At 50.6% G+C, this 27,351-nt stretch overlaps 1 protein-coding gene and 1 long non-coding RNA gene across 7 annotated transcripts in view; one reads left to right on the forward strand and one right to left on the reverse strand.

Annotated features, from left to right (window-relative positions):
• GLI2 (GLI family zinc finger 2) overlaps positions 1-27,351 on the forward strand; it is a 239,832-nt gene that overhangs the window by 171,856 nt on the left and 40,625 nt on the right. For all 6 annotated transcript variants that reach the window (XM_036236014.1, XM_036236016.1, XM_036236018.1 and 3 more), the window contains one exon: positions 10,575-10,680. In XM_036236014.1, coding sequence (XP_036091907.1) covers positions 10,575-10,680 — 106 coding nt within the window. The remainder of the gene's footprint in view (positions 1-10,574; positions 10,681-27,351) is intronic.
• LOC107501919 lies at positions 19,600-26,747 on the reverse strand. The gene is made up of 4 exons (XR_001594897.2): positions 26,610-26,747; positions 25,106-25,246; positions 20,063-20,152; positions 19,600-19,897 (listed from the first exon to the last, which is right to left on the reverse strand). It is a non-coding gene; the product is annotated as an uncharacterized LOC107501919 (long non-coding RNA).

Consider the following 27,351-nt stretch of genomic DNA (forward strand, 5'->3'; position numbering starts at 1 on the left):
GGACCGGTGCTCCTATGAGACTCCAATGCCTGATGACCTGAGGCGGAGCTGAAGCAGTGATGCTAGCGCTGGGGCGCGGCTGCAGATACAGATGAAGCTTCGCTCACTCACCTGCCACTCATCTCCTATTGTACAGCCAATTCCTAACAGGACATGGTCCATGTCTTGGTAGTTGGGGACCTGTGCTGCAGGGGACACCTATGAAATCACAATCTCCTGGACCTCAAATCTATTGTAGATAGATTTGCTCACTACTTTCTTTGGAACAGACTATGTGGCCAAGACACTTTTCAAACTTAATCAGGCTTGACCTCTAAGGTTTCTTCTGGTCCTGAGATTTTCTAATGTGGGACCCCGCTTGTCTACCCTAACCATTTGGCAACCTGTCACATTCATTACAATGGCAGTCATCTCCCCAGGGTCTCTCTGGAGCTTCCCCCAATCTCCCACCCTAGCCAGAGAGGCAGGAGGTCCGTGGAGATGGCCATTCCAGCACTCCTGGGCCCTCTTGTGTGCCAGACCCTGCACAAGCCTTTGGCACATGTCCTCTCATCTCTGCTGTATAGTCTCCCTCTGGTGTGATTGTTCTGTCACTCCCCTAATTTTACAGATGGGGAAACCAAGGCACAGGAAAGTTGAGTGTATTCGTGATGGGGCCAGGCCTGGCCACAGTGTGGGCTCCGGCTTCAATGCTGTCCACAATGACCTTACAGCCCCTAGTCCAGGGCACATCTACCTCCTGTAGCCTGTTCCCCTTATCTTAGCTCCACCGTCTGAGGAAGTTTCAGTCAGCTCAGGTTGTATGACAAAAATATCATAGACTGGGGGCCTTAAACGATAGACATTTCTCACAGTTCTGGAGGGTGGAAAGGCTGAGATCGAGGCATCAGCACATTCAGTGTCTGGTTCCTGGTTCATAGAAGGCTGACTTCTCCCTGTGTCCTCATGTGATGGATGGAGCTAGGCAGCTCTCTGGATCCCTTTTATTTATAAGGGCACTAATCCCATTCACGAGGGCTCCACCGTCATGTCCTAATCACTTCCCAAACACTCCACCTCCAAACACCATCCCACCAGGCATTAGGATTTCAACATATGAATTTTAGGGGGGACGTAAACATTCAGTCTGTAGCAGAGTGCACAGATCCCAGGACTACCCATGATCCTGTGCAGTGAGGGCCACATGGTACTGAACTCTGGCCTCCCTGTGACATTTGGTCAAGCACGTTGTCTTTAGAGTGTACACATCCCTGTGCATCCCTACCCACCCTGCTCTGGAGACCAGCCTCAGGGCCCTGCGCCTGTGTGGAGTGGCTGTGCTGGCCCCAGCTCCATGTTCTCTCTCTCTTTCCAGCAGCTAGTTTGTCATATTTTGTCAAGCAACACCTTTTTCTAAAGCCCAGCCCAAGGCTCTGGGGTAGGCAGTGTGTACTGGCAGGCCTTCGCTAGGCCCCAGTCCTGCCAAGCTCTGTGTGGGGGCAGGTCTGACTGTGCAAGCAAGCAGCCTGGGCCTCAGCCCACCGGACACCAGCCAGCTTGTGGTGTTGGAATTTCCTGTCTGATTTTCATTTCTCCCCTCCCCCCTCCCAAGTGAGACAGAAACACTTTTTAATTGTACGCTGTGGAGTGCCATTCAGGATATTATTATTCTTATTAAGTGCTTCCTGTGGGGCGGTGCCTGGGCATCAGAAAGGGCCTCTGGAAGCAGCCTGTCCAGGGCTTATTATTGGGAATAATAGTGCCATTTGCAGGAGGCCTGGAAGCAGACTTGCCTGGCCGCTGGGAATGAGTCTTTCCTGGACTCCACTTCATTTTTGTGCTTCTGAGTTCTGAAGCCTGGGCCAGGGACTTCATTCCCACTGGGGGAAGCCTCGGCCATCTGAGTCTCCATGTCTAAAGAGTTGGCCTTGGAAATCAACCCAGTTTCAAAGTGGACTGAGGCCACACTCAGTCTCAGTGCACCATCTCCTGTGGCTTTCCCCAGCGCTGACATGCACCTTTATTCTTGTAGCATGGAAGAGCAGACACTAAGATGCCTTGAAAGCCTGCATTCCTCGTGATGCTCAGCCTCCCCCCTCCCATGTCCACTACTTAGAAACCCTGGTACATGGAACGGCGTGGTAGTCACGGGGATTCAAATGTCACACTCAGGGACATCTCTGTCATCAACCTTGTTGAGTTTCTCCAGCTGAACACATTCTCCAGCTAGTGCGGTGCATCGCAGGCACAGATATGAGAAATAATCTCCTCTTGTTTACTGGTACAAATGAGAATTCTGGCGCTGTAGTGGGTGCTGGAAATGTAGAAAGGTAAGATAGGCCAATGGTTCTTCGAATGTGGTCCCTGAGAAGCATTATCAGCATCACCTGAGCACTAATCATAAATGCAGACTCTCAGGCCCAGCGGCGGTATTTTAATAAAGCCTGCAGATGATTCTCAGGTCTGAGAAGCACTGATGGTAGTGCCTTAGGTGCTCATAGTATGCCTTTTTCATGTGTGCGTATCCTTTAATCCCCTGATGACCCCAGGAAGAGATGTTTCTAGTCCTGTATGTATAGGAGAGGCCCCATGGTTGGGCCAGGATTCACACTCCCCACAGCTCTGTGCCAGGACACGAGTCTTCTGGACTCTGTCAACACTGCCTCTGACCCCAAAGAACCAGTCATCTTCCCCTTTCCCTCCAGCTCTCCTAGTATGGGCCCCTTCAGAGCCCAGCTCCAAAGCCACCTCCTCCAAAGAGCCTGACCAGCTGCTGCAGGCTCCACGGAAACCTCCTGTCCCTGACTTCAAGGTCGTTCTGGCAGCCGGTACTCTGTGGACCCTGTGAATCACACAGGGTCAGACACTGCAGCTTTGCAGACGGCCTCCATAGAGCTTCCCTGGCACAGGGATTGTGCCTCTTGTTTTCTGGGGCTTCCAGAGCACTCGAGCAGGGTCCTCCTCCACTGACTGCATAGGGAAGCCTTAGGTGGGCCAGGGGTTGGGGGGAGAATGTGTGTGTGACCTCCAGCCTCTGGGCCATAGCAGGCCGGGAACTGAGAGCTGTGCCCTGGGTAGTCAGCAGCCCCGCTTTGGATTCCAGAGAAGGCCGAGGAGCTGGACCTGGGGGCATCCACAGCCTGTGCCAGTCAGGGCCTTGTTAGAGGGACTTGTCTGAATGACATCATGTCCCCAGGTCAGCCCAGTGCTGCTAAGGGAGAGAGTATCTGGTCTCTTCTTTGTAGCTAGTGTTGTCATTTCTGTTATATTCTGAGAAGCCTTAGCTCCAGCTTCCTCGAGGAGTGGGCCTGGGTCTGCACAGCAGTGGGAGAGAGCGAGGAGTCCAGCCCTGTGGGATTCATGATGAACCAGCTTTACTGACTGAAACAGAGACCTTAGCCAAGCAGGCAACTAGCTAGTGTCCACCGGAAGAGCTGGTTCATCTTTTGGGTCATCAGGGCACAAAATAGAGGTACCAATTGCCATCCCTTCCCCACGCAGTTAACATTTTTTATTTTGCAAAGCACCTTCACATTCTCATTCTCCAAAGAAGTGTTAACCAGCTTCATTGACTAACAGCATCCAGGGTGGAATGGAGAGTAGCAACCTCTCTCTGTTGGAATGGGCTGGTCCTTCCAGAGGTGCGTTTGTCCAGGCCATCTGTCCCCCTCGCTTCCTGGAGAGGAGAGCTGGATTTGGTTTAAGGCAGTTGAATCATTGATGGGATCCCAGCCTCTGAACAACTGCCCTCCAGCACATGGGAAGTGTCACCTGCCTGAGACCTTGTCACACCCTCTTCTACCTCTAGTTTCTTTGCCTCTAACTTTCCGGAGCTACGTTTCCTCTGCAGCATAGGGCAATGTGGCTAAAGGCAGATGAGGAGGGGATGTTTTTTGTTTTTGTTTTTTTAAAACATCCTTTTAAACAAAATTCACAATGATGTTCACTGGAACTACAAGGCCACCTGTGAGTCCCCTCATCTGTTTGCTTTTTCCTGGCCAGTATGGGCACAGACACTAGAGAAAGAACAGTGGCAAAAACTGGAGTTCAGAGTAGCCGGTCTGAGCCTCCCATGGGATGGGGGTGTCAGCTAGCAGGGATTTATTCAAAGAAGACTTCTCCTGCAATGCCCCAACACCATAACCTGTCATTTCTGCCTGTCCCCACTCTGTACAACAGTGAGTTAGGGTCACTGAGTGTGCATGGAATGCATATCTAGCCATAGATGCCACATCTGAGTTCGCATCAGATGTATCTCAGTGTCCCTTACTCCAGGGATCAGGGAAAAGGCCTCGTCATGACCAGAGCACTGGGGCCTTGTCCATGTCTCCTCTGAGGTTCATAGCAATGGGGAAAGGAAGTGTACCCCTTACTGAGCTCCCGCTCTGTGCCAGATGCTACAGCACACTGCACAGTAGGCAGGCAGGTGTCCTTCCTACTTCACAGATGGAGACACTGAAGCTCTCTGATTGCTTGTCACTTGCTAGGAAGTGACAAAACCAGGATTCACACCCAGGTCTATCTGGTTTATGGCTCACTTGCTTCCCATTCCTATCCCAAACTCCTCAGACCATGGGGACAGGTCATCACCCTTAGGACTGTCATTTGACTCATGTGCAACTCAGGAGCAAGCCAATTTCAATATAGCTGTAAAGTTCACTGTTCTTTACTTCAAGCCCTCCTGTCTGCCATTTTTTTCTCTCCTCCACACTAGCACCTTCCTTCTTCAAAGGTATGGGTATCTCTTGCTGCCTGGGTCCTTTTGTTAGGAGGAAAGCCGCCTGGTGAGTCATCTACACTTTAGTGTGAATTTGTTTCTGTGACTTTCTCAAAATTCGTTTGCTTTTAAGAAAAATAATGAGACGGATGCACTGGATATCACTTTAGATGCAAGAAATTTAAAAGGAAACGAACATGATCAATTAGTCATTAATAGAATATCTCAAGCAAGAGTCTCACTTGCTTGAGAGAAATTGGGGTCGAGAAATTCTTCCCTGGTCCCCCAGCCATGCCAGATTGGAATGCCTATTTCAGCATATCAGAGGCCACCTGAAGCCCATCAAAATGTCCACAATACAGCCACAGCATTGACTCCTGCACAATGACCCTCGGGACAGACCGACTGCCTAAGAAGGATAGGGATCCATGCCCTGCTCTGTCCCCTTGCCTCCCTTCCAGGGCCCCACAGACTGCACTAAGATGGGTTTGTGCCTCATCATAACTCAGACCTGTATCATGCCAGGAGATACAGGCCTCCTTCCAGAGACACTTGCCTGCACCATCCCTCAGTCACTGATGGGTTAAGGCAGCTTTCAGAAACCCATTTCTTCCCTGGTTCTAAGCCAGGACTTCTGAGCTAAGCCCCTCTTGCAGTCTTAGTGGAAGAGACCATAATACCTGGAGACCCTGCTGGATAGCCCAGAGAGCTAGTGTGTCCCCAACATGTCCAGTGTCTCCTGGAAGATGATTGCTTTTCCCTCGCTGGTCCCTCTGGCTGTGGGCTAGCCTCTCAGGCCCCTGTCTGAGCTCAGCCCTCAGGGCAGCGCCTCCATGTTGTAGCAACACATGACTTCATCCGAGTAGAATGTTTCTGGCTGCTGACGCAGCTGCCTGGTCATGTTTCGATGACCCATTTTTCCCGATTCTTTGTCTGAGCCCTCTGCTAACCCCACCCCATCCTTTCCTGCAGAAATTAACCAGAGTCATCATTAATGGAACATTAACAGGAGCCTGGCTTCCAGAGGAGGCCCCCTTTGCCCCTTCCCAGTGCCCTACTCACTCACTCAGGGAGATCCTTATACCAGGGACACTGCCCATGCACATGTCACCTCACCCCTGAGACCACCAGTCAAGGAGTATTATATGTTTAAACCTTCGCACAGAAAAATTTGGGGGTTAAAAAAAAAGCCATCACGCACGCCACCACCATCCTCGGCTTCTCAGATTATTGGTCTTTCTGTGTAAGATCAAAAACAAATGTTCGTTTTCTTCAGAGGGGGTTGGGTGATCCATAGAAAATTCCCATCTTAGAGTTTCTTCCTTAGAAACTTAAAAAGAAAGCCACTTCTTTGAAATAGCATATGGTGTGTGTGTGTGTTTTCCCTTCTGCCGGAAGGACATGATTTAGTTTGGATTTTTGTTTAACTTGAAAAAAGAGCCCACAATGAAAACAATGTGTGGAAAGATCTCCTTCAGCATGTCACTGAAGGCAGCTCTTGTTCTTCATGTCCGTCTTCATGTTCCATGGGTGCTGCCGATGGCCTCTGGACAGAGCGATTTCTCACAGGGGTCCACGGTGGAGTTTTCTCCTCCCTGGGCCTGGCCAAGGGGCCCTGAGCAAAGCACCCACCTCTGAACGTTTCTTCAGGGGTGTGTGGGGACACTCCTTGCTGGTCTGAAAGGTCTTGAGACCTCAGATGACCCAGGGTCAGTTTTCATCCTCAGTTTACCTAAGGTTGGTCTCAGAGACAGGTTTAGGGGTGGTGTCCTACAAGTGGGCTTAGGTGACTGGACCTGCAGCTGGTGGGCTGAGCACATGTAGAGGGGCCACTGTGTCAGTGAGTTGTACAGATAGGGCCATAAAGGCACAACAGTGTTTGCTCCCAGAGCCTCTTCTGTGGCATGCTGAGGGATCCTGCCTGAAGCCTCAGTGTGTCACTGGCTGAGCTAAGCACAGCTCTTCCTCTGGGGAGTGGGTGACCATTCACAAACAGCAGGGTAGTTCTGGTAGAAAGGAAATTAGAGCTCATCTAATCCCCTTTGTACAGATGGGTAATGTGAGACTCAGAAAGGGGACGTAATTTTTCCAAAGTCCCATGGCCACCTAGTGGCAGTGCCAATATGGGATTCCTGGCCAGTGCACACTCCTGCCTCTACTAGTGTGGCCTTTTGAAAAGTGTTACCAGAGCATTTGCCTCTCTGCTTAGAACCCCTCCTCCCACTGGCTTCTCCCCTAATCACCCAGAAAAAGAAATTCCGAAGTCCTTCCCACATCCTGACCAGTGTTGCAGGACCTTCCCTTCTGTCTCTCCTGCCTCCATCCTCTCTTGGTGCTGAAGTTGCTAAGCTCTTCCCCAGTCCAGGCCTTTGCACTTGCCCTTACCCCTGCCGGTTGCACCCTCTCCTGCAGAGAGCCCGCCCTACATCCCAGTCTCTTTGTCTCTTGCCCAGCCTGGTTTCCTTCTTAGCGCCATCACTCTCTGACATTAAGTTATAAATGTATTTGCTGGTTTGTTCACTGCTTGTCCCCTCTTGGTTAAGGAAGCTCTTTAGTTCTATGAAGGTGGCAGTGCGGACTATCAATACACTGCTCCTAGGACCTAGGACAGCTATATAGCATACCCTTGATACAAGGCAAATGAATGAATGAAGGAAGGCACCAACAAACAAATGAATGACTATTCCTACAGTGACTGCTGCCCAGACTTAGCCCCAGTGATGTGAATGGACTGAATCGCCTCTCTGAGGGTGCTGGAAGAGTCTGGAAATCACCTGCTAGGTGATCACAGGCACGTCTGCTGCCATGTTGGATGCGTGTGCTGAGAAGCCCTGTTGCTGCGGGCCTGCTGTGTGCTGGACGCTAGGCTGGGCTTTGGGAAAACACTTGGGGCTTCGTGGCGGAGAGAGAATGAAGCCACAGACTGCCTGATCATTGCTCTCCCAAAAGCAGATACTCCACTCAGAGCCTCAATGTTCTTTCCTGGAAAAATGGGAATAAGAACAGGGTTTATGGTAACCCTTAGTGAGGCCCCATAAACAAAGCCCCACGAGGCAGCAAACTTCACTGGGGTTGTACTTTCTGACCTGGGAGGGACTTGGCCACACTCAAGCTGTCAGCCAACCTGACATCAGTGCCTGGACCGGAGAAAACTCTGATGTGCTTTCCAGGCTCCTCCTGAGGACTCCAACCGGGTGAGGGTGAGGGGTACAAGGGTACAGCCAGAGCCTCTATTGCTTGCCCATTCCATGAGTATCAGCTGCTTAGAGGGCAGCAGAGGCTGTGGGAGGTCCTGACCTGCCACCCTGACTTGAGGAAGAGAAAGCCACTTCTGGTAACCTCCACAGCCTTCACCCCATGGACTGCGCAGAAAAAAGGGAGCAGCCGCCACTGTAGCAGGACTTTGTGGGTGGCTGTCCCTTATGCTTCTTCCAGAAGCCTCAAGCTCCTCCTCCCTCAACACACACACACGCACACACACGTGCACACGTGCACATGTGGGCAGCCAGGTCAGCCTCGATGCCACCTTCGTTTCATATTTACCTGGTAAGCTATCATGAGCACTTCATTCCTGTAGATGTTAAAGCACTCTAATCCTGCACGAAGTGGCACTGATCTTACACAGAGCAACATCTATGCTCATAGCTAGTTAGGCAGGGGCCCGGTTGGTTGGGGTGGGGTCTGGGCTCTGATTGAAACCTGCAGGTTCAACACTGGGGAAGAAAGGAACACATGGGGTTGAACAGTGGGAAGACCAGGAGTTCTGGGGTGAATGCAGCCGGGGTTGCTATGAAGACCTAGGAGTTGATATGCAAAGCACTTAGAGCAAGGCCTGGTACTGTGTGTGCATCCGCGGACAAGAAGACTCAGGCATCCCGCTTGTACCCAAGGGTTGCCTCTGAGTGTTTATTCATGCTGAGCAGAAGGAAAAGCATGACCAGCTGTCCTCTGAGATTGTCCTCCTGGCTCTGTCATTTTCTTTTGGCCCTGTGACTATGAGCCGAAATCACCCTTAGCCTCCATTTCCTCATCTGTGAAATGGGTGCAGTAACACCCACCCTGGCTGCTTCAGAGGCCTTTTAGATATCCAGGGAAACATTCAGAAATACGCAAAAGCAAACCATGTTTATTTGTTAACAATATTGTAATCCTGTTTTCCTGGTCACACTAATAAAATCATAAAGGCCCTTTCCTGCACCTCTGGGGAGGTGAGCACTGTTTCCCTGCTGATCCCCAACCCTCCCCAACCCAGGGAGTTCCAGACAGTCCAGTCTGTCTCCTGTGTGGAAGCAGGCCAGTGCTGGCCCTACATTTCAGAGGCCAGTTCCCTTTAAGGCCCAAGGTTTGTAGAGTCTGTGTTTGGCATATTGATTTAATCAGGACGAGAAGCTTTGCTTTCTTTGTTTCCAGCCCCCATGGAAGATGCTAGTATTGTGGAATTATGAAAATAAAATTGAATGTGGAAAAATTAAGGTTAAAATGTCAGGAGAAAAGTTTCCTCTTTTTACGAATTCATAGCATTTGAACTAAGTGTTCACCAAAGGATGAATAGATAACCAAAATGTGGAATATCTATAAGGCTTATTCAGCCCTAAAGGAAATTCAGACACAGGGTATAATGGACGAAACTTGAGGCCATGATAATAAGTGAAATAAGCCAGTCACAAGAGGACAAATACTGTGCAGTTTCACTTTTCTGAGCCACATTCATAGACAGCAAGTAGAATGGTGGTTGCCAGGGGTGGGGAGGCGGGGAGCATGCGGAGTTTGTGTTTAATGGGGACAGAGTTTCAGTTTGGGAAGATGAAAGAAGTACTGTGGGAGGATGGCGGTGACAGTTGCACAGGGATGTGAATGTACTCTACTGTACACTTTTAAAATGGTTAAAATGGTAAATTTTCTGTTATGTATATTTTCCACACTAAAAAAAAAGGGAAAAAAAGAATTCATAGTGTTTACAATAAGGTACCAGAATCTGTTTGCACAGAAACAGCAGCATCATTCCTAGGCCTGGCAGGCAGCTGACTGTGCGCACGTAAAACAAACCATTCTCATTTCTTTAAACTAGTCAGCACTTCGGACTCACCACTGATTCTCGCTGGCCCCGTGGCCTTTCTCCTGAGTGAGAGTCAACTGAGAAATCTCTACTTTTTAGCCTTTTTCCCAGTCTAACTACTTTTTAAAGAGCCTTGTTTTCCTAGAGCCTATAATTATGTTTGCCTCCAGGGTACATAGGAGTTTTTTTTTTTTCTTTTTAATAAGCAAAGAGCATCCTACAATTATGATGATTTGTTGAGGGCAGGCCAAGTGCAGACAGGGGCTGACTCACCTCTGGACACCGATGCTCACGAGTTGGTATTTGCATCTTAGAGGCATTGCCAGCACACTTCGGGTCAGTAATTATTATTAAGAGCAGGAGAATTAACAGACCCACAAAGGTGTCCGCTGGCTGCAGCTGGAACAAGCCCTGGCTTCACAGATGGTTCTAGGTAAATATTGCCAGCCCGTGTGGATGCCATAACCCCGGGCTGCCGGAGCCACACGCAGCCAAGGCCGGGATGGGCAGAAGCCTGTCGGCTCTGTCAGCCCTGATTTGCGGCCGAGCCTGTAATCTCCCCGAGTTCAAAGAGCGCTTAGCTGCTTGTCTTTGTCAAGAGCGCGGTTGGGGATCTTTTATGTGAAAGATGTAGGGTTCTCAGGCTGACTTTGATTATTTATTCATCCCCCTTCGTGGGTGTGTGATAGCCAGGGCACCTCAGAGCCCCCTGTCCTGACTGCTCTTGCTCTGAAATTCATTGAGCTTTAAAGCCCTTTGAAAATTGCTTTTCGAGGGAGGGGAAAAGGTTCTGAAGTCCTTTTTCTCTTTCCCCCTGCACAGTGCCGCAGCACCTTTTGCCACCGTTCCATGCTCCCTTACCGATTGACATGAGACACCAGGAAGGACGGTACCATTACGAGCCTCACTCTGTCCATGGCATGCACGGGTAAGTTCTGCCCTCGTCCCGTCTCCCCAGCATGTGAGTCACTTGCCACTGGGGAGGCCGGCCTGCCAGCCTCGGCCACCTCTCCTGCCGCTGTTTTTCTTTTTGGAGTTCCTTATCTGCATCGTCCTGAGCTTTTGCTGCCCAAGAGTGTACTCATTCAGGACCCTGTGTGAACGTGTGAACGTGTGGGCGGGATGTGCACACCTAGCTCCCCTCTGGTTACTTGAGAAGGAAGCACTGCTATCTCACACATCCCCGCTTCCAAGGCTCCAGACTCTCCCGGTGTACCCGTAAGCACCTTGGGTCCTTCACTCACATACACAGTGGGAAATCCCTCCAAGGCCAGAGGTCCCACGCAAGTACGGTGACCTTCGTTATATGTTGTCCCAGCATAATAATTCATAGTGCCCCTTTTACTCCCTCAGCTGTCCCAATTTGGACCCTAAATTACAGGGTCGACCGATAAAGACGAGCTCGAAGTTATACTTTGGGGCCTCATCCTACTCCCTGCTTTGAGACTCCCGTGTAGAAGGGGGGTCACCAGTGCTGTCTCACTATACCTAACCCTGCTCCTCTGCATTCCTACCTGGGGCTTCGAAGCTGGTGGCTGATGTCGCTTTTCTTTGTCTTTATGACCCGAAGACCTGTGCCCTTGCTACCCCATTTATATGCTTCCAGAAGAGGCCCACACCTTCCCCTCACCCTCAACATCTCTGCTACTCCTCACAGCTGCCTAGCAGGGGACCTACTATGAAGAGTCAGTTGACCCATACATGTCATCCGTCCAAGTTCCTGTTTGTGTTTCCAGCATACATGACCCTGTCACATGTCCCTGTGCCTCAGCGCCTGCTGCCCAGCCTGCTAGAATGCCCCCTCCTCCTGGCCACCTCCTATGGATCCTCTAATCCTCAGCTCAGGAGCTGCCACCTCCCTCCTGGAAGTGCTGAGCTCCCCCACACTGAGTGGGACCTTTCCCGAATTCCCATCCGCTACCACACAGAAACGATGTTTCACACCTGCTTCCCAGCAGGCTCTGTGCTGCCCTCTCATTTCTGTATTGACAATGTCTGACATCTAGTAAGTGCACGATCTTGTTCGCTGAGTGCACAGCCCTCTTCACACATTCCACTCACTGAAGACAAACCCTCCTGCCTCTCCCAGGTCCCACTGAAATGAAGTCAGTAAATACTTACTGGGCACTCACTGTGTTCAAGGCAAACACTGTGCCTGGTCGAAAGGCAGGTGACTGAGAAGGTGTCCCAGCCCTCAAGTGACTCCTGTTTCTGGGCGCCCCCATTGCTTCCCCATGGCAGAGCAAATTTAGGAGTTTTATTTATTTTTTTAAAATATCTTCTACTTTGAAATAATTTCAGGCATATGAAAATAGTTGCAAAAATAGTACAAAGATTTCCATTATACCCTTCACCCAGTTCTTCAAATGTTAACATCTTAACAGAGCCAAAACACTAATACATTGTTATTAACTAACTTATAAATCTTACCCAGATCTGGCCAGTTGCCTACTAGTATCTTTTTTCTCCCATTCAGGATTCAGCCTTTGCATTTAGTCATCTTGTCACCTTAGTTATCTTTAATCCAGGACAGTTGCTCAGTCTGTCTTGTCTTTAGTGACCTTGACACTTTTGAAGAGGACAGGCCAGTTACTGCATAAAATGTCCTTAATTTGGGTTTGCCTGATGATGCCTCATGATTAAGTTTAGAACTTATCTGAATTTATTACTTGGAGAATAGTAATAAAAGTGGCATTGTGCCCTTCCTAGTACGTTGTGTCAGAGGTGCATCATGGCACTACTTCTCATCACTGGAGATTAATTTTCATCACTTGATTCAGGGAGGTTCTCAGCTTTAAAGTTGGTCCCTTTGTAATTAATGATTGTGGGGTGATACTTTGGTAATATGTGAATATTCTGTTTCTCATCATAAATTCATCCACTAATTTTAACAACCATTGTTGGCTCTTGTCAGAAACAGGAACTACTAGCATTTGCCAAGTGGTGCTTTTCTATTTCCATCATTCCTTCCACATTTATCCTTTGGACTTTTACTGTAAGGAAGAGCTGTCCCTTCCCCCTCCATTTCTTCATTTCTTTATTTTAAATAAGTGCATAGATATTTTGTTATTCTATGAGTTATACTCCCTGGTTATCACTATTTGTTGTATTGTTCAAATTGTCCCAGATTTGGATATTTTCTCTCATGTCTTTCGATGTGTTGGGAACCTTTCATTTTATTTCGGTTCATGTAGCTGGTTCCCACTTGACTAGGACCTGCTGCTGGTGGCCTCGTGCCCACTTTAGCCCTCTGCCCGCCTCCCGGGGCCCTCCAGCTGCAGATGGGTGAGACCTCAGCTCCAGTGGCTTCTGGGAGGTTGATACATTTAGAGCTAACGGATCACTGAAAATTGCTTAGTTGGTGGCATCTGAGAATCCTAAGCCTATTAATGGAGCTGAGTCTTTATCTAGAATAGGGGTAGAAATGCTGATTTTCTCCTCTTGAGAAATGTTTCGCTGGTTCAGCAACACAGATCCTGGGCACAGTAGGCCTGCAGCAAAGTGCTCCCTGCAAGGGGCCCAGTGCTGGTTGGAGACAGAGACACAGGCAGTGCTGAGGCTCCCTGCAGGAAGCGCCTGTGCAGGTTTGTATCACTCTGCAGATGAACATCTGGGCTCATATCTAGTCACATACCTAGGGGCAATGACAGAGACATAGGAAGACCCCACCATCGGTGAATGCTATTTTTCGAATTAACTCTGACCTTAATGACTGTTGTAAATACTTTATGTGTTTCCTCTCACTTAATCCTCTCAACAACCCTGGATGATGTGCATTTCATATCATCCCATTTTACAGATGAAGGAGCTGAGGCAGCAGAGAGGTTAAACAGCTAAGCATCAAGGTCATCCACTTAAGGATTAGGAGAATTAGAAACCTGATTACAACTCCCTAAGCCCAGTCCCTCAGTTGGCCTCTCTCCTGGGAGCATTTTTATGATGTGAACACCGAAGGGGTCCAGCCCATTCTTTTTTGAAAGCATATTCCGCCCTTTGTTAAGGCACGCACCCAGCTTAGTTGTTCCCCAGACCTCTGAACCAGCAATACACGACCCTGGGGGGTGTTGGGAATGCAGGTTTCAGGCCTTGGCCCAGACCTGCTGAGTCAGACACTCTGGGGTGGGACCCACAATCCATATTTACTATGCCCTCCAGGTGATACTGCTACAAGCTCAGCTTTGAGCTGCTGTAGCTGCAGAAAGCACTTGTTGCTGAATGAGGGGGCCCTTAGTGCTGCCGCTCCCTGTGATAGTAGAGAGCTGTGGCCAAGAGGCCACCCCTGAGTTCTCTCCAGGCTTTGCCACTCACCACTCTGTGTTGGACACAGGTCATGTCCCCTGTCTGGGCCTGCTTTCTTCCTGGGCAACGAGGAATGCAGTGTGGCCAGAGCACTTGGAGAAGTAGAAGGCGACAGAGGCAGGTAGCAGGGGAGGTCTGACTAGGCCATCGGGCCTGTGCAAATGTTCTTGTCACTCACTGGCCTGGATGGCTCTTGCACTAGACTCGATAACTGAAGGCAAGTGTATTAGTTTTCTGTTACTCCTATAACAAATTATGACAAATTTAGTGGGTTAAAACAATATATGTTATTCTTATGCAGTTCTGGAGGCCAGAAGTCTAAAGTAGTTCTTATTGATCTAAAATGAAGGTGTTGGCAGAGCTGGCTTCTTCTGGAGGCTCCAGGAGAGAATTCATTTCTTTGGCTCAGGACCCCTCCCCTACCTTTTATCACATCCCCTTTTCTCCCCGTGCTTTGTTCTCATGTGGCCTTCCTCCTCTTCTGTGGTACTTTGCTCCCTCCACCTCTCTTATAAGGACATCTATGATTGCTTTAAGGGCCCACTGGATAATCCAGGATAATCTTCCTTTCTCAAGGTCCTTAACTCAACCACATTTACAATGTCCCCTTTCCCCCAGAGGGTACATTCACAAGTCTTAGGGATTAGGACCTGGAACTCGCTGGAGGTTGTTATTTAGCCCATTTGGGATCACCAAGTCCCAGTGGCAACGTAGAATATAATAAAGGGTGTCAGTAATTTGTACAGAGCCTGCAGCAGGCCAGGCTCTGCCGTGGAGCCTGGTGTTTCACCTCCTGATTTCTCTGTGAGATGGGGTTAGAATCTGCATCTTACAGATGCCGAGGCCCAGAGAAGTGCACTGACTTTCATGGGTCATCCCTGCACATCGGGTGTGCTTGCTTCTGCACGAGCCTCCCCTCCCCAGCCAAGCGAGGGCTAGTCTGGTGAACGCCCCAGTGACGGGCAGCAGCAGTGTTCCCAAAGCCCACGTCCTGCTGGGCTGGGCTGGGCTGGGCTGGGCTTCCAGTGGCTCTACCTTATCAGGACAGCTGGTCCCACCCAGGCCACAGTAGGACAAGGCAAGTTCTGGAAAGCCCACTCCTTCAGCCCTGCCCTCAGTGTCCAGGTGGGAAGCAGTACAAAGCCGAGGGAAAAAACAGCCCCTATTTCTGTGGCTCCTGTGATTAATGTGGTCAGAGCCTGGTGGAGCACCCGCTCCGTCAAGCCCCTGCTACAGACCACTTCTCCCTGCCGCCACCAAATGTGTCTAATTACATAACACGTCGCGCAGCAAATGAAGTGCGGTGTCGTCTCTTGTCAGCCCTAGTTGGAGCCTCTGCCTGCTGCTTTCATGCACAGGGCCTCGGCTCAGGCGCCTGGGACCCTGGCCCAGTAGCTCGCATGGTCTGGTGATCGAGCTTCAGTGCTCGGGGCCCTGCACGGAGGGCTCCACCACGGGCCTCCTCAGCCCTGTCCTGGCCTGCAGGAGCATTGCTGGCATGGGCCCTGCCAGGCTACCTGGGCTCAAACCCCAGTGCTGAAATCACTAGCCTTGGAGGGCTGACCAACCTGAAGGAATAAACCTCAGTTTTCTCATGTGTAAAAGGGCAGGATAAGGATACCTGCCCCATCTACTTTGAGAATGGAGTTGGGTACTATAAGTAAAGCTCTTAGAAGAGTTTGGAAACATTTAATTGATGTTAACAATGATTATCATTACTCTTATTCTACTTGCCTTGAAGGCCAAGGGATGCACGTGGCAGAGGCAGGCCATAGCATGTCCTTGGAAGAGGCTACTATTGGGTGACTGTGACAGAAGAAGGTGGGAAATGGGGCTGAAGAAGTACCCCTGGGGGTGGAAAAGAGAGTCTTTTTTCCCCAGTTGAGGAGTTTGGACTTTGTCTTTTGGCAACCAGGAGCAGAGAGAGCAATGGGATTTATTTTCAGGGTAACTGGAGGAGCAGTTAAAGACGGACAGAAGGGGGGTCATTAGCTGTCATCATGGTCCTCAGCAGGAGGGGAGCAGGGCCAGGGCTGACTTCACACTGTTCCAACTGGGCAGCTACACATGGGAGGAGCAGGGGTGGAGCTCAGCGCGTGAACACCCACCCACCCAGCCAGCCAGCACAGCTGGACGGCTTCCCGCTCTCCAGAGCCACTTGTCCTAGTCACCTGGGGGTACAAACCACAGCAGGACCTGCAGAGCTCACTAGTGCTCAGATGGCTCCGGAAGGATAAATGGCTCTGCTCGTGGACTCCCGGCGCAGCACGTTTCATCTGTGTAAACCACAGGTGCTAGGGAGACAAGTGAGGGGGTTGTTTGTGCTGCTCAGGCATAGTTCTCTTATGACCCCCTCTCCCCATGCGACATGCTCCTGAGGTTCTGGGATTTCTTTCTTTCTTCAGGGTGGGAAGAGAAGGCCCCATAGTCTCTCCACTGCCTGGTGACTGCCAGCAGGAAAGAGGAGTACTTCGGACACGCTCCTCGCCCCTGCCCCCTTGGAAACTAGCTCTTGGATGTTGTGGGGACTAAGGCCGAGATGTGGCAAGGCCCCCAGCTAGAGCTCCCTGGTTACTTTGTGTGAGCAGTCTAACAAGCAGGAGCATTGGCTGCCTGGGGCCAGGGTGAACGCGTGTGTTTTGGTGGGCAAGGTAGAAACTCAGGTTCCTGGTTCAGGAGGCTGGGACTGACCATCAACTCACCATTTTCTTGTGGGCTCCTTCCCACCGCAGCCCTGTCCTGGGGTTTCAGAGAGGACCAGTTCCAGCTGCTTCCAGCCCTGAGGGTTACAGAGACCACCTTGTGCAGCATTTCTCAAACCTTGCTGCAAATCCGAGCTGGGATGTGTCTTAAAGATACACGTGCCTAGGCCCCGACCCCAGAAGTTCCCGGTTCTTTCAGACTACAGTAAGGTCTTAGAATCTGCTTGGTTACAAGTACCCACAGGCCAGAGTCTGGGGACCATCACAGGCCACCTTGCTTATTTTATGCTCAAGAAAGCAAGCCCAGAGGTGTGTGTTGGCTTTCCAGAGTCATGGAACCACCAGGCTGAAGGGCCTTTTCCTTCAATGATGACTACTACAGGATACAGGGTGTTAAAACCCCCCTGGCTCTCTTTTATCTCCTATTCACAGATCCAGTGCCCCAAAATTAATCTAAATCTATTCATATTCTCAGCTGGCAGAGGAAGGTGAGCATATTGGGGTGGGGGCTAGAGGGTGAGTAGACAGCTACAACATCTCAACCATGGAAAGGATCTCCCTCCTCTTGCCAGGCTCTCTATACCTGGCCACTAACATCCCTGACCCCCAGCTGCCCTGCTCCAGTGGCCACGGCCAAGGCCCTCCTGCACAGAGAAGGAGAGAGGAGGGAGGCTCTTGTTAGGGACAGATGGTTCTGGGGCTTGGCTATCAATTCCTGTAAAGTCAACATGCTGGCCCAGGTACTTTAAGGAAAGAGAGGGAATGCCTGCTGGTGGGTGTGAGGGCCCCCGCCTCCCACCATTATCTGCACACTTTGTCACACGTGCAAATTACCCAGAGCCCCCTGAGAGAGCCATTAAGGATGTCTGAGCGCCACCTCGTCCTGGTGACTGCTTGTTAATGGAGATGTTTAGCCCCTCCGCTGGTGTGCTTCACTTAAGAAAGTCGTTTCTTTGCTGTTGCTGCCTGAGCTCATGAACTTCTAGTCCAGGGGGATTTGAAGATGAATTTCTCCAAGGTCAGTGTTCCATAAAGCCCGCACTAGCTTATTGTGAGATTAATAAACACACACCTCCAACTCACCTGCACCGTCCTGGGCCCTGATAGCTTTGCCCTCAGCCAGTCACCAAGGCAAAGCAGACAGATACATGGATATTTTCTTCTTGGTTCTTGGCACAACCCATCAGGTTCACGGTTCATAGAGGACTGACTCTGTTTGTGTTTCACAGAGAACTTTCTCCTCCCTGGGCAAACATGCGTGCTTCTTTTCAGGGACTCGTGGAAAGACGAGACTTCCGAAAGACCGGTCTACTTGTCTGGCCCCTGAGCCAAGAGGCTGGGTGGGCCTGGGGTCTCCCACCAAGGGCCTTGTCCCTCCTCCCCACTTGGGTCCTTGCTCCCTTTCTTTCTCCAGGAAGTGCTCCTTAAAACCTGCCATGGCTGACCACTTCTTTAGATTAATCGAATGGCAGGTAGTCATGGAGCCCAGAAAACTCTGGCACCAGGAGTTTATAGGGCAGCACACCAACCTCCCATAGCTATCTGAGGACTGAGTGACCAACAGATGTGAAGCCTTGGCTCATGGTGATGCAGTGACCCTTAGAGACCCCTTCAGACTAGCCTTTTCTTCTCTCTGGGCAGTCACAGCATCTTGGGTTCAGCCCTCCGGATTATGCCACCTAACCTTCGTTGATACCTTATAAAGAAAGCAGCATTGTTACTCCCACTTGTTAAGTGGGGAAATCGAGGCACAATGAGGTCGACTGCTTGCTCCAGTGACATTCTCCAACTAAGCAGCACAGATGAGATTTGAACCTGGGCATTTTGACCCCAGAGGCCCACTTTCCGCCCCAATTGCTCTGCTAAAGACTCTCTCAATGTAGAGAGCCTCAGATTCTCAGCTCTAGGAAGGTGTTCTGCAGCGTGGCACAGACAGCTCATTTATAATAGAGTCTGGCCTGTAAAAGTTTAATGAAAAGCGTGTCTGATAAGGCAGCCTGCTCTTTGATCTTGGCTGAATGCTGGCCCCTCGCAGAAGAGGAGCTGCCTGGCTCTGGGCATAAGAGTGAGTCCATGTGGTCAGCTGAGGGGAGGGAGGGCCCGGGAGGGAGGGCCCAGGAGTGAAGCACATCTTGATGTGCAGAGATGAGGCGGGTCTGCCACGGGGAGGGCATGCAGGGCTGCCTGGTGGAAAGGTCCCGCAGGGCTGGAGGTGACCTGCTGGTTCCTCTCCTGTCCTCCATCATTTTGGGCATTTCTCATCACACACCCCCTCGATGCAGGCAGAAAAGGATGGGGCAGAGTGTAAGTCCTGCCTCTGTCACTCATGCCCTCTTTATTCTTGGGCTGGCTGTGTAACCTCTGTGAGCCTCAGTTTCTTTGTCTCTAAAATGGGAATGCAGCAGTACCCCCACATGGGTTGTGAGGATTAGATGAGTGAGTAAAGTGCATAGAACAGCTTCTGGAACATACTGAGTGCTGGACAATCCTGTGCTCTTCTCACTCTCATGTGGACACTAAAAGGAAACCCACATTATGTTCCAGGCACTCTTGGATTCAGGGTGGACGGCATCATATCCAGTGTTCCCAACACCCTGTAAGGTGGCTCACATTCTCCACAAGTCATAAAAAAACTGGCGGTTACCAGAATTTAAGAGCTTTCCACAATCACTCAGCTAGTAAGTGAGCTCGGACCCCTCCCTACGCTTGAGTTCTTCTCTATGCCATGATTATCCATGGAGAGCAAGGGGCATCTCACCGCAGGTCTTGGGGCTACAGTGTCTAATCCTGACTGACAAACATAGGAACGGCACAATAAGTAATCCAAAGGAATTAATCACTAATAGTAAAATTTCAGTCGTGGTGGGGTAGGTTGCCCTTCAAGGTGGGTCGTCCTCTCCCACTGCATGTGTTCAGGTTGTCCACTCTAAGTGGAAGCTGATTCCAGGGCCAGAAGCATTTATTTACTCAGCCTGAGTCACTGTTGCTGTTTATCTGTATCCCAAGTGCTGTCCTCTGGGTCACTCCTACTGGCCTGCATCATTTGTTGAGGGAATGCAGGAGCAATCCCCTGCATGAGTCCTGTCGCTGACCAAGCCTCCATCACTGTAGCCATCTTGCTGCATCGATAACGTGTCCCGGTGCCTGTGGAGAAGAAATATGTTGGGTGCAGGGGGAGCCACTCCCTCACCCTCTCCTCCCAGGAGCTGCATTTCTGAAATGTGAACTTGACCTGTCCCGCCCAAGCAAAGCAGAGAAAGATTAGTTGTTGCTTAACTCATGGGGGAAGGTTTATTTGAAGATACTCACCCAGTGCCTATGTGTGCCAGCCTTGTTCCAGGTTGTTGGGGATACAGGCCCAAGGGGGCACAGTCTTGCTGTCCACATAGATCTCATGGTCTAGGAGGGGCAAGGGGAGAAACGGGACAGTTACAGGGTGGTGTGCTGGAAGGGGTTTGCAGGAGAGCGCCGAGCACTAGGTAACCAGGAATGGAAAAGCATTTATTAGCAGAAAGGTCCAGGAGGCCTGCCTCTCCCCATCCCACCCCCAGCCCACCAGGGGGCTTCACCACCTTCGTGGGTTGCCCGTTTCAGTGAGGCGTTTCGCTCCCAGGCAGCCACCAATGCCAACATGAAAGAGGGGCCCTCTTTACACATAGTAATGGACACAAAAGCTTGGTAAAAACCAGCAGCACACCCAGCTCCAAGAAGACGTTTATCTAAACTATTCGGGATTATCCATCTAGTTTTGACAGGCATCCAGGAAAGGAAATTCCACACACCACTTTGGCAGGCTGGCCAGAGGAGCTGAGGAATTCTCCCCAGTGAGGGGAGTTGGGGGGGGGGGGGTTCCCTGTGTGTAGTCTCCACCCCAGGCCTTTCCTCAGTGCTTAAACCCAGACCCCTAGTCAAGTCTAATGAAAAGTCAAGTCTTCTACTAAAGATGCCCCCCGACCTCCAAGACCCCAAGTCTCATTCCCACCAGGGCTCTACTTCCAGGGCCCCTGCGTTTACCCTGTGATATGACAGCTCCCGTAAAGCCGTAACTTACTGGAAGATTCTGCTCAGCTGTGCTCAGCCAGGGGCAGCTCCTCTTGCAGACAAAGGCCCCTCCTACCCTGAGGTTAACCCATGCCACAGGTCACCTGCAGAGGGCTAATCCAGACCGGCTCCCCCATAAGCCTCCCCCAGGGCCAGCTGCGTTTTGCCTGCCCCCGCCCCAACCCTGGACACATGGCTCAAATCCAAGGCCTCTCACCCAGCCTAGCTGAGTACCAGCCATCGTTTTCTAGGAAAAAAGCCTCCTTGATCCTTCCCTTTTATTTTTTATGCTTTTGGGTTTTTATGTTTGAAAAGCTGATACCTTCCTATCTTCCTGCTCCAAAGGGAAAAAAATCGTGATAAAGGGTGGGCAATTGAATTAACCCCCGTTGCCTGTGCGGCTAGAGCTTAACCAAGTCCATCTGTATGGCCTTCTTTGTAGGCGCAATTTTATAACCTAATTTCCCTACGAAAACATCAGTGTTTACTTAGTAAGAAATCTGCTCTTTGTCAGCTGAAAACAGTGATTTCTTTATTACTGCTCTGCGTAGGGAGTGACAGCTGAAAGCTGGCGCTCAGCTAGGTCTGGCGGAGTGTGCAGGTCTATGATGGAACAGGGTCAGCGGAGGGGCGAAAGGACTGCGTGTGTACACCGATGTGTGTCGGTTGCAGAGCAGTCCTGACGGATGGGCTGGGACCAGCCAGGAGGGAGCCTTGGCAGCGGACAGATGGAGTGGCCCAGATGAGTCCACTGGGTGACCAGAGAGACAACCACTGAACCTCACTTGCTTTCCAGCAGCCCACACAAGTCCTCTACTCCCAGCCCTGTGGCCACTCCACTCTCCACCCCAGAACCCCATCCACTCAGCCAGCTGCTAAGCAGAGGCCAGCTTCCATCCAGCTATGCCTTTTTAAAAACTTAGTCTTATAAAATATCGAAGACATACAAAGAATAGCAAACGCATAGTTAAGATGTGAAGACATATACCCTGATGCCCTGCCCAGCCCAAGGACTGGGGATGTGGCAGCTCCTTCGAGGTCTTGTGTGCCCCTCCACTGTCCTCCCAGACCCTCCTATTCCACGTATTCTGGGGTATGGAGTTTGTCATCCCCTGGCATCTGTAATATCTACCTTGCAGGTGACTCCTCCAACTGTTCATTGTTCAGTTTTGCTTTGTGTGCTTTATATAAATGGAATTGGCATAGATGTATTCTTTGGGAATCTGCTTTTCATGCCGAGAATTATGTTCTGGAGATTCACCCATTAATGCGTGAGGCCCTTAGTTTATTAATTCTCACTGCTCTGTGTTGACAGGCATCTGGGATGCACCTGCCTTTGCTGTTTTAAACATTATTGCAGCGAATGCTCCTGTACCGTCCTCCAGACCCCGGGCACAGCCCGTTCTTCGCAATGAGTGTTTGCTTGGGAATGAGATTGCTGAGTCATAGGCTGTTCATGTTTTACCCCTCCTAGGTGTTGCTGGACTTTTGCCGGGTGGTTTCTCCACCCTCACTCACAGCAGCCGGGGTTGAGGACTCAGCTTGCTCCACCTCCTTATTCTTAGGGTGATTTCATCAATATTTAAATTTTTGCCAAAATGGCATCCCCCTGTGATTCTCATTTTCTGTTTCCCTTATTACTAATGAAGCTGAGCATCCTTTCATATGTTTACTGGCCAATAATGTTTCATTCTTGTGAAATACCTGTTCAGGGATTTTGCCCATTTTTCTATGGAATTGTCATTTTCCTCTAGATTTAAACAAGCATTTTATATAGAAAGGCTACTCATTCCATGGTTAGTTATACGTGTTGTAGATAGCTTCTCCCAGTCTGCGCCTGGTCTCTTCATTCCCTGGATGAAGGAAAGTTCTTGTAACGTAGCTCGGGTTTTTTACATCTCCTTTATGGTTTTCCCCACACATTCTCTTCCCACCCAGCTGTCTGCTCAGAGCTTCAGCCCATGGATTCTGTTAGCTGTTCCCCATTGTGACCTGCCCTTTGTTCCACTTCTCTGCCATAGAACACCAGGTCTGCACCTCTCACTGCCTTTTTTTCATTTCCCTATAAAATAGGCTAGGCCCAACTCAGATGCCACCCCCTCCAGGAAGCCTTCTGAGATAGCCCCAGCAGAGTGGAAGAATTCTTTCCCTCCCACCCTTCTTTCTGCTTTAGTGCCTCGTGTTCTCTTTACAGGCTGCAGTCAGTGTCCACAGTTCCTCCATGACCCCACAGGTCCCAGCATGGTGACTTTGTCAGGGCGCCATGTGAACCATGAACTGGGCAGGTTGTAGTTTTCTGAGCTCATGGCTGGATCTAGGGCACCCTACCCGGCAGCCTCACCTTGGCAGCTTGTCATTGCCACAGCCTCATGGATACTCATGTGCTCTGCTGACGTGTGTGCACATGTAGCTTCAGGGTGGACCCTGGGAGTGTTGGGGTTCATCATACCTGGTGCAGCACTTGACAGTTGGGTTTGTGACCACCTACCACAATTCTTGAGTGTGGAGTCCTGGCTGAGTCTTCCTCAGACCCCCAGGGCACCACCCAGTGCTGTCAGAAGCCCATGCTCACCGAACATTGGCTGGTGGAGGGAATGATGTATGAACACATGAACAAATCAGTGAATGTTTAGACATGGCTGGCCCCTGTTCATGGTTGTCCTATTTGCTGGTTTATAAAGCCTGCTCCGGTTTGGGTGGGGGCAGTTCTCTGGTGCTTTCCAAAAGAATTCCCTGTATATCTCTTTACAGCGGCAACCCCCTTGAGTGTTATTTTGAAAAGGACGTGATTTCTAGAACTTTTCAAATTAATGTGTGGAAAACATGGAAGCAAGCTTGCCAATGATAGTTTCACATACCAAAAACAAAGTCCCCAAAAGACAGAAAAGCAAAAAAGAAACAAAACTAAACTAAACCAAAACCTTTGGAAAGGAGATTGAACTCCACCCAGAGAAGCCTGATAGAGCTCCACCTAGGCCTGCAGCAGTGGACCCTAGTCTGCTCTGTGGGGCTGCCCTGGTGGAAGCAGACATGTGCCTGCCCAGCGCTGGCAGTAAGAATCCCAGTTTTGGTGGGAGAGTAGCTCAGAGTGTCAAGAACAGCTTTAGCGAATTCATTTTTCTTCTAGCAGATCAGTGGGCCTGGGGCCACCTGCCCAGTGTTTCTGAGAAAGTGGGTGCCTGACCCCGAGCAGCTAAGCAATAGCAGAGAGGTCATGGCCATTCCACTCAGAGCCCGCCAACCCCACCCATGGCCCTGTGATCCTGGTGGGTGGTAGCATCTCAGCCCGAAGGCAAGACCGGTGCTTGTGAGGAAGCTGTCCTTGGGGTAGGAGGGTTGGCGTGTTGGGGCTGTGTTCGGGTGCATTCAGCTATGAGGAGTCAGTGACCGTGTAATCTGGGCGACAGGCAGGAAGGCACGCTCCAAAGCCCTGTGCACACGAGGTGGGTGGAGCAGAGCGCTCAGGTGCCCTCCCAGCATGGAGGGGCGTTTCCCTTCCTTGCCAGCCTGCCACTGATGGAGCATCCATGGGGGCTGGGCTGTCCCGAGAACTAGGCAGGCCCTGCTCTCTAAGAGCTGGCAGTGTCAGAAGATTGGTGACAGTAATAATGATGGCTATGTCCAAGCCTCCTGGGGCCTTCTCTACACTAGCACCACGTGCTTGCATACTACAGTAGTTCCTAACACGTTCCCACAAACTTGGTGGCTTAAAACAACAGAAAATTATTCCCTCGTAGTTCTGTTGGTTAGGAGTATAAAATCAGTATTGCCGGGCCCCAGTGGGAAACAAAGGGCTTGCTCTTTCCGGAGTCTGGCCCTGCTAATCTACGCAGAAGGTCTTTACACGAAGTCAGCAGGAAGGGCATCTTTGGGTTGCCAGGGTCCTTCCTCCAGCTCCTGACCCTCAAGGGGCAGAGCCTGCCCCAACACTCATGCTGAGTCTGGATGAGTCAGCACCCCTCAGCTCTGCATTGTCCGCTTTTCCAAACAGGCACCAGGGGTAGGGTACAGGGCCCCAATCCCTGCACTTCCGTCCCTTCTCCTCATTGCATTAAGGAGCATGAGCATGTTGGTTCCTGCCCCTGCACCTTGGCTCTGGCTGCGTTTTAGGTCAGACGCCCTCCCTTCTCCCATCGAGCGAAGTCTTACTTTTCCCTCCAGCCCATGGAAGTCATGCACCCTCTAGGAACGTGTCCCCATCATTCCCACTCCCAGGGATGATGCCTGTCTCCGAGAGTCTAGACATGCTCCCTCAGGCCCAGCCAGTGTGATACTGAGTTACACGTGGCCATGGCCTTGTAGGGTTCTCACCACCTAGGCCTTTTCTTTCATTTCCTTCCAAAAATCTTGAACCAGCACATGAGGAATGCGCCTGGGACTTGATGTTTGAAGATGTGGGCTGGGTCCACTCCTTCACCCTCTGAGCTTCTTCTGTTTGCTTATCTGTTAAATCTAAGAAAAAAAATAATGAGACTGGCTGAGCACCTACCAAGCACCCAGGGCCATACCACACACTTTCCACATTGAGCTCAGCACATCTCACAGCTGCGCTTCAGGCAATTTCCATCACCATGTCCTATAGGCAAGGACACGGAGGCTCAGGGGCAGATAGCACCGCTAAGGTCCACCGCAGTAAGTAGCAGAGCTGTAATTCATACCCAGAAAGTCCAGGCTTTATCCACATGTGTGGGGGCTCCCCACAGCCTGCACCCCACCTCCAGCATTCCTTTCCCTTTGTTTGGTATGTCAGCATGAGGACCAGCTGAAGTGATGCCTGCAAAAGGACACCAAGCTCAACTTCTCGAGAGCAGAGATAGCTGAGGCAGAAGCTTGGCACTCGGCGGACTGTTAGAGATGTCACAGTACCGAGTCAGACTTCACAGAAAGGCCAGCATCCATTCCGGCTCATCTACTTAACATCTCTGCAGCCTTGAGCAAGTCTCATTACTATCCCGAGCCTCAGTTTCCTTCTCTTTAAAATGGAGGTACTAAAACCTGCCTTGCAAAGTCATTGGATGCGTTGTACGCAGTCGGTGTCCGGCGAATATTGGGGACCTAGTCAGCAGCAGCAGCAACAGCTTCCCTGCTGTAGTAGCTCCCCAACTGCAGCATCTAGTTAGGCCAGAACAACAGCCACCCAGTTAGGTCTCTGCTTGCTTTGTCCATTCTCACTTTCTCCTTTTCCTTCTTTCTTCCTTTGGCCATCACCCTAATCTTTGAACCTGGCCCTAAAATCTTGTCCAGGGGCTTTGCAGGACCCCTACCAACAGGAAGGAAGGAAAAGAAGAAAGAGGAAAGACTCTTCTAAGGAGTAGCCCTTTCCCGGGCCTGCCCCCAGCCTTTAGAGAGTCAGAGCCAGGCCCAGCCAGCAGGCCAGCACCAACATTGGGAGGAAGCACGGGAGTCTTCTACTGCAACAGAATAGGCCTAGCAAGGGCCCTGTGCAATGCACTGCTTCCTGTCACCAACATGTTCTCTCACACACACACACACACGGAGTATATTTGACTGTTTCTCTTAACCCAGAGCCCCCTGCTTGTGTCTCGTGTCCACACACAGAGGGCCAGCACAGCTGCCCTTGCTGCCCTCAGCAGGGGCCCTCCCCTTCAGTCCTGCAGGTAGGAAAGTGGACCTGACCAAGGAACTGTGGCTCAAGTCTGCCTTGCAGAATGCTAGGTCCAGGATCACTCCGGGAAGGGGTGGCCATATTAGTCAAGGCTTGCCTTGCTAGACCTTGGCAGCCTCCTGAGAGAAAAACTCACCTCAAACTGGTTTAAACAAACAAGCAAACAAACAAATGTATTGGCTCACGTACTGAAAAGGCCAAGAGTACTAGCTGCTGCTGAAGCCGGATTCATATCCAGGGACCCAATTCAAGAAACATCTCTCAGCTCTGATGTTCTGTGTATCATCTTCAGTCTTGGCTTCTCCCCCTACACCTTCAGCAGCTCCACACTTGCTTGCATCCTCTCTGCTTAACAACCCCTGTGGACAGAGAGCATTTTTTCCCTAGAGTCCAGCTAAAGCTGCTGTCTTGAATACATGCCCATCTCTGAACCAATCATGGTGCCTAGGGATAGGGCATGCTTTGCTCAGCTGGACTCAGATCACATGCCACCCCAACCCCTCCCACACCCCCAACAGAAGGGGTGTGGGTCCAGTACAGATCCAGCTCAAAGTCCCTGTGGGCTGTGCTCCAGCCCCTCATGCATAACCTTCGCACACCAGCCTTTCTTTGCGCATGCTGCTTCCTTGATTTGTGATGCACTATCTCATAAACTTCTCTTCATCCTTTCAAACCCAGCCCAAATTTCACCTTCTCTGAGGAGCCTTCTGTCACACTTAAAGGCATTTTGGGAATTTATTCCTATGTTGGAGCCTTTATCAAACTGCTTGCTGCTTACTTGACCTGTGGGTCTGCATCTTCAGAGCTTCCTACTCGTCTCTGGGCACAGAGTAAGTGCGTGGGACAATTTTGTTGGGAATATGAACAAATATACTAAGAAACAACTGGTAGAATTAGGCTCAGATGACCTCAGAACAGGACTGAAGGGAAA

This window comes from Rousettus aegyptiacus, unplaced genomic scaffold (assembly GCF_014176215.1).
Source record: "Rousettus aegyptiacus isolate mRouAeg1 unplaced genomic scaffold, mRouAeg1.p scaffold_m13_p_2, whole genome shotgun sequence".
Taxonomy (NCBI): domain Eukaryota; kingdom Metazoa; phylum Chordata; class Mammalia; order Chiroptera; family Pteropodidae; genus Rousettus; species Rousettus aegyptiacus.